At 37.4% G+C, this 7,755-nt stretch overlaps 1 protein-coding gene across 1 annotated transcript; it reads right to left on the reverse strand.

Moving 5' to 3' along the window:
- Positions 1-210: 210 nt before the first annotated feature.
- LOC103971323 (protein BOBBER 1) lies at positions 211-3,951 on the reverse strand. Its single transcript, XM_009385318.3, has 6 exons — positions 3,461-3,951; positions 2,080-2,252; positions 1,905-1,953; positions 1,660-1,826; positions 734-817; positions 211-630 (listed from the first exon to the last, which is right to left on the reverse strand). Exons 1-6 carry the CDS (start codon positions 3,867-3,869, stop codon positions 592-594), a joined length of 921 nt encoding a protein of 306 aa, XP_009383593.1. The 5' UTR covers positions 3,870-3,951; the 3' UTR covers positions 211-591.
- Positions 3,952-7,755: the final 3,804 nt, after the last annotated feature.

Raw genomic sequence — 7,755 nt, forward strand, 5'->3', positions numbered from 1 at the left:
TTATAACTGCAGCAGCAAACATGAAGTCAAAGAGCAAGAAAGCACTTTAGAGGAGCAAGCATAGTCAAAATGCCAAGGAAAATAAGCAACATAGCAGCAATTTATCAATTAGTTGTCCAGGGAACAGTAGACATGTTACCATTCATTAGTCTGAGACAGATTGAGTTCCTAGTATAAGAGAACAGCCAAAACATATTTGCAATTGGCTCGTTGACATAAACAACTTCATAGCAAGCGGCATAAACGCCCAAAGTACCACAATGTCACAAAGGCAACAAGGTCCCAACCATGAAAGTAATACCTCCACAAGCAAAACATAGATGCAAGTTTCAGTTGCAAACATCACGGCTTTTTCCGTTACCAAGAGATCAATTAGTCCCTCAAGTTCACAAAACATGGCAGATGATTGTACTACTAAGCACTACTAAGGAAAACAAGGAACAGAAAAGGAGGGCTGCAAAAGGATCTTCAACCAATCTGCCAAACTGACAACTGCTTAAGAGCATGATTTTCCTAATTCCATTATCAGGTATCCTTGAGCTTGAAGAGCTGCTGCATTTATATCTTATTTGCAAGCAGAAAAAGGAAATCTTAGCCTAGTTTTGCCCTTGAAAAGTCCATCTCTGGGTGCTGCACAAGCAAAAAATCAGAAATTCTATGAGACTCAAAAACAAACAGGTTGGTAAAAGCTGAATCCTGCAAAGATGTTAAGAAATTAGAGAAGCTTATTCACCTGGGCCATGAACTTTTTGAGAATTTCCTGCTTCTGCATCTCATCACTTGTTGGAAGACCCATGGATTTCTGTCGTTGGTCAAACTGTAAAAAAAGAAAAAAATCAAGCTAGCTCCAGACAACATAAAAGTATAACATAACACTAAATCCAACTCATGTTAAAAAAAAAGAACTATTAAGATATATCAGGGATAAACCTGATAAAACAAAGTGCAAGTTTAGCAAACTTTGTGATAATTATATTGCAGCAATTATTTTAGGAAAGAAAAAAGAACATATTATTTCGTTAAAGCAAGCTGAATGCAACAGTCTCCTGCGAAGTCAGAGCTCATGCAATACCCAAATATTATAATTAGGAAAAAAATATTGATTTCTATGGTTTAAAAAGATCCATTTATCTATCACATATCAGGGAGATCATAGAAGGTGAAGAAATGGTTTAAAAGCAAAAGTTTTTGAGATACTAGATTGCAAAATTCAAATGAAAAGAAGACTAATTTTTTAGTAAAGCAAAATTACAGTAAGCTCATGAGGTATCAGCGCTCATAATGTCAACCAATTCATTTAGAATGGAGTTGAACCACTCCAGTAATTCAAGCAAATTTAGCCAATCAATGTCACAGATGGCTCAGGCATGATAGATAAATGGCTCAGGCATGATACAACTTATACCGGGTACTGAAACACTCCAAAACAATGTCACAGATGGCTCAGGCATGATACAAGTTCCATTCAGCAAAATGAACATTATACAGGTTGAAAAATAATTTCTGACAGAAATGTAGACAGAAATCATAAAATACCTGTTGTCCAACCACAAGAAAGAATATTTTTTAACGATTGCACCACAAACAAAAATACTAAAACGATCCAAGACAAAACCAGATAACAAACATAATGGTTTTCTTCACAAATGAGTAATTTACCATCATTTTCTCTACAGTTTGCCGAGTTTCAGGATCCAGATCAGATAACTTGCTATTCTCAGGTTCTACTTTCTGCGTATCAATTTCAGGGTCACCCTTTACCACACATTTCCACCATTCCATCTGATTTTGCTTGGTCAAAAGTACAGAAATGAATTTTCCATCCTCTGTGTGCCAATGGAATTTACTAGTAAGCTCTAAAAGCAATAACATAATTTGCACCAAAGGTAGTCACAAAAACATACCTATGCTCCAAAAACAATCTTCTGCTTTCACTGGTTGATAAAGATCCCCCTGGAAAGGTGTTAGCAATAAAAATGTAAGCGCTCCAAGAAGAGAAGAGCGTACCAGCAAATAATCCAAGAACAATTTCTCAATGTAGCATTGCCTAGAAAAATGACCCGTTACATAGACACTTACATCGATAATTAGAGGTTGTCCCCTTAAGCCAACCTTCAGATGAGTCTTCTTTATCTCGCAAGTAACAAACCTTGATTTTGTCCCCTGAGGAACTGGAATGCTCACGGTGACCTCTTGAAGTGTTTGTGTCCAAGAATAATTATCTAAGTCCAGACCATTTCCAGAATTTGGCTCTGCAAAATGAGGAACAGAATAAGGAAAATATTTTTCCCAAGTAAAAACTTAAAAACATACAAGAACTTAACCAAAGACATCAAGAATTAAAGACTGCTACATATAAAGAAAACAAGTGTTTATCATTTAATTCTCAAGGAAGGAAAGAAAATGGCATTTACCAGTTCTAATAATATTGCCAAAACACCCTTGGCCTTTTAGAATATCCCCTCCTGCTCTCTACTACAGCCCATTAAATTTTGCTGTCTGCTCTTTTGTAATCTCTATTTGGTGTATTGATTAATTTTTCCATTTATACATGTAATGAAGCTCAGTGTACTGTTATATATCACGTTATGATGTATCCTCCTCTCTTGTGGTCTTAAGTTATTTTTGTAATGGTGTTGTTTAATCAACAGAGATTTAGTTGACATGGAATACTGTTGGATTGCCGGTTTAATTTGCTCTTGTTCCTGAGTCTTGCTTGATGGGAACTACCTTTTAAATAATTCAGATATTCAAAACTGAATTAACGACTAGTATTAGAGGAACCCTTGGCCTTTCAGTCAATTTAAATATTAAACATGTTCTGAGTATCCATCATATATAGAATTTCACATTTTGATGTTCTATTCAATCATCCATAGAATTTCCCACTGTAGTAATGTGACAGATTCTGCTGTTCCAGATTGATAATCATAAAAAGTTGTTGTCATATGTAACAACTTGTAGAACAATACGACTATAGCTCATACATGTTAAAAATATTAGACATTTTAGCCCCCCTAAAGAGAAAGATAAACCCTTGCCTTTTCCCATCGATCAAAACATTAAACATGTTCCGAGCATTCGTATCTAAAGAATTTCCCACTTTGCCGGACCTAAGACCACCATAAAAATTAAAGAAACAAGCACAATCAATGCACGTCCCCACGAAGTATCTGATTTGCTGTTCCATTCAAAGCATCCAAATATACAAGGATCCCTCCTAAAAATCAAATTTTGCATCTTCAGAAGAACCACAAATAGTCATAGTCTGTTCCTTTTCTAGTCATTCGCATGATCCAGAACCTATTACTCATGTTTCAGGTTAAATCTTGGGCATGTGCACAGGAAAGCAGGCAAACTCTTCAGAATCGACATCATAGGTTCAAACTTATTACCGGACAAGTGCTACAGAGCTAAATGTTACGGAAATAATGATCTCAAAAGGAAGAAGAGAGCTTACTCCGCACACCCTCCTTCTCCTCATCCTTGGCCGCCGCAGCGGCCTCCGTCTTCTGATCCTTGGCCTCCGTCTTCTCAGCGGCCTTCTGTGCCGCCTCCTTGAGCCGCTTCTCGGCCTTGGCAGCCTCATCCGCCGCCCTTTTCTTCAGCCTCTCCTCGGCGTCGACCTTCTCCTTGGCGGCGGTCACCGCTCGTACGACCTTTGTCACCGCCGCCTCATCCGTGAAGAAATCCGACTGCCGTCTGACGAGGTCGATGGCAGCCTCGAGGAAGGGCATCGGCCCCTTTTTGGCGAGCACCGAGGCCAAGGACTCCTCATCGGGATCCGCCTGCGGAGCGGGGGGCGGAGAAGAGGAAGAGGGGTTTTGCTGCTCTTGCGCCTCTTCCTCGACCTCAGAGATCACGGCCATGGCGGCGGCGTCACGTTGGAGGGAGAGAGAGGGAAAGAGGAGCAGGAAACAGAGAGCTAGATTTAACGGAAGAGTTGCGAGGGTTTGAGAGAGAGAGAGAGACGTGGGTTGGAAGAAAGCCTAGAAGCTTCTGTAGGGATGCCATAGGTGTAATTTCAACCATTAAACTTGCCGAAACTCTTCCAAATACCCAACTTATGATTGGACAAAATGTGGGGTTAACTTGTAGGGCCACCAAGGAGGCTGTGTTCGTCTAATCATAGGAAGGTATTCGTTCAAAGGGCTAAATCATGGGTTACTGAAGCCTCGTTTTTCCAGATACTTCAGGAAAGGGTGCGGTCCGATCTGATGGATCATCAACAGGTTTGTCTCCTCAACGTGTTTTTTTGAGCTAAATCGATGTGTTTCTGTTTTATGTTTTAGCTGCCTGCAACAAAATGTTTAAATTGAATGGCATCATTTTTGGCAACAATATGATAATGTCTTCTTATTCGGCACATTCTCTTTTCCAGTATTTGGGTTTTGTATTTTATGCGAAACATTTTCTTGTTTCCCAATATTCTGAAAGTAAATAGAACGTTTTCTTGTTTTCAAGATCTTATCATGAGATGATGTTATTTTAATTAACATTAATTAGATGCTTGTGAGGATTGCTCTTGAAAACAAGCATCTAATTATGTTAGGTTACGTTCCTACTAATTAGATCAGTGTTACCTCTCATGTTCATAGTTAATATGAGATTGTGCAGTGAAGGAAATAAAATAAGAAAATTGATTATTTTTGAGAAAATAAGAATAGAAAGGTAGAGACAGAATATGGATATCATGTTGTATAGTTTTGAATTTTTTATTTGGAAAAATCTGTTAAAACAAAATAATTCTTTTCCCTTCTACATCAAAATACCAACTTGATATCAAAATGTAAATATCAACCAGCACAACATAAACAATAGAGCAATAAATCAATGAGACCAAATTTTTAATGTAGAAAACTCAATGTGAAAAAAATCACGGGACCATAGTCCACCTCAAACTTCCACTATCAATAGTAATGATAACAAGTTTACGGTAAATCTTTTTTAGAATAACCAGACGATCATAATAACATTAAGAATAGCATATCATCATCACATAGGATGAATCTCATCAAAAATAATTCTAGATCTCACAAAATGGGTATAATAGGAAAGTATCTCAGAGAGGGTAAACTGCAGATCAACACCGTTAGGATTGTAGAGCTTGCTGCAAGGATTCTCTGCATAAAATTTGAGCCAAAACTGATAATATTTGGTCATTGATCGTAAAGGAGAAAACTCAAGATCCTAATCTTTCTCTCTCATTTTCTCTCTCTCTCCTCTCGATGTGCGTTGTGCGTCGTTTTCGTTCTCTGCACGCACGCTGCCCTCTCTCCTTTTTTGCTCTTTGCGTCGTCACCACTCGCTGCGCAATCTCGTTGCACCGATTGCCCTCGTTCGTTGCTTTCTTTTTAATTATTAATTTGGGCTCCAAAGGCCCAATTGTCCAAGTCCACATATGGGCTGGACCCAACAATTCTCTCCCTTCAACTCGTATAGTGGGCTGTACCAAGCCCGTTCTTCGTCTACGTGCTTTAAGCTTCTCCTTAGGTAAAGACTTTGTCAACATATCTGAATCATTCTTATTGGTATGTACTTTTTTCAACTATAATTCTTTCATCTCAAACACATCACGAATCCAGTGATATCTCACATCAATATGCTTAGATCTAGAATGATATGTTGAATTATTGAAGAGCTGAATGACACTCTGACTATCACAGTAAATAGTATATCATTTTTGTTTCAATCTCAATTCCTGTATAAACTTTTTCATCTATAAAGCTTCCTTGCAGGCTTCAATAATTACTATGTATTATGCTTTTGTGGTTGATAGAGCAACACAATTCTGTAACTTTGATTGCCAAGAGATTGCTCCCCCTGCAAATGTCATCAAGAACCCCGAAGTGGACTTCCTGAAATCAATATCACCTGCCATGTTTGCATCTGTGTAGCCTTCTAACACAGGTTCATCATTGCCAAAACATAAACATAACTTGGTACCTCTTGTCTCTGTGTAGCCTTCTAACACATGTTCATCATTGCCAAAACATAAACATAACCTGAAAGTACCTCTTAGATATCTTAATATCCATTTCACTGTTGTCCAATTTTTCTTTCCATGATTAGAGAGAAATCGGTTGACAACTCCAACTGCATGAGCTATATCTGGCCTAATACAAACTGTAGCATACATCAAACTGCCTACTGTAGATGAGTAAGGCACTCTGGACATTTCTTCTTTTTCTTTCTCACTTGTAGGACATTATTTTGAACTAAGCTTAAAATGACCTGCAAGTGGAGAACAAACTGCTTTGGCTTTACTTATGTTGAATCTTTCAAGAACCTTTTCAATGTAGGTCTCCTGAGATAGCCAAATCTTTCTTTTCTTCCTATCACTAAAAATCTTCATGCCAAGTATTTGTTTCACCGATCCCAAGTCTTTCATGGCAAAAGACTTACTTAGCTCTCTTTTAAGTTTTTCAATTTTACCAGTATCATGACCAACAATTAGCATATCATCAACATATAGCAGGAGAATAATGAAATCATTATCTAAAATTTTTTTAATAAACACACAATGATCAGATGTGGTTCTATCATACACTTGGCTCATTATAAATGAATCAAACTTCTATCATACCCTTAGCATATCATATCACTGTCTAGGTGCCTATTTGAGTCCAAATAAGCTTTTCCTAAACCTACACACAAGATTTTCTTTTCCCTTAACTTTGAAACCTTTTGGTTACTCCATGTAAATTTCTTCTTCTAAGTTACCATGAAGAAATATTGTTTTCACATCAAGTTGCTCAACTTCTAAATTCAAGCGGGCAACTAAACCAAGAACAACTTAGATAGAGAATATTTTCACAACTAGAGAAAATATTTCTTCAAAGTTAATACCTTTCTTCTGACTGAATCCTTTCACAATTAGTTGTGCCTTGTATATTTGTTGTGAGCTATTATTTTTAGACTTCAATTTGTAAACTCATTTATTCTTGAGAGATTTCTTCTCTTTATGCAACTTTACCAAGTCATAGGTGTGGTTCTCAAGCAAAGATCTCATCTCTTCTTGCATGGCTTTAACCCACTCATTCTTATGCTTATGTAGAATAGCTTCTTGGTAAGTTTCTAGCTCTCCCCCGTTAGTAAGTATAACATACTCATGTGGAGGACATCTAGTATATGGTTGTTTCTCTCTAATGGATCTTCTCAATAGAATCTCAACTGGTGGTGGAGGTGCTTGTTCAGTTGGTTCAGTATCATCAACTATAGGAGTCTCACCACTAACATTCTCACTACAATCTTCTTCTTCATCTCCCCTATGATCATCATGAACTACGAGTGAAGGAACTGGACCCAAACTCCAAGGAATATAAACAGAGGTTTTTGGCTTCTCAACATTATTACCATCATCAAATAATTGGTCTTCCAGAAATACAACATCTCTGCTTCTAATAATTTTCTTGTTCACTGGATCTTATAATCTGTACCCAAACTCTTCATGATTATATCTCAAGAAGATACATGCTTTTGTCTTACTATCAAGCTTGGACCTTTCATCTTTGGGAATATGAACAAATGCTTTACACCCAAAGACTCTTAAATAATTATAAGATATATCTTTTTCTTTCCATACTCTCTCTGGAACATCACCTTTCAAAGGAACTGATGGAGAAAGATTTATGAGGTTAATTGTAGTTCTCATAGCCTCCCCCAAAATGACTTTTGTAACTTGGCGTGAGAAAGTATACATCTAATCCTTTCTTCAATGGTTCTATTCATCCTTTTTGCCACACCGTTCTGCTG

Source organism: Musa acuminata, chromosome BXJ1-11 (assembly GCF_036884655.1).
Source record: "Musa acuminata AAA Group cultivar baxijiao chromosome BXJ1-11, Cavendish_Baxijiao_AAA, whole genome shotgun sequence".
Classification (NCBI taxonomy): domain Eukaryota; kingdom Viridiplantae; phylum Streptophyta; class Magnoliopsida; order Zingiberales; family Musaceae; genus Musa; species Musa acuminata.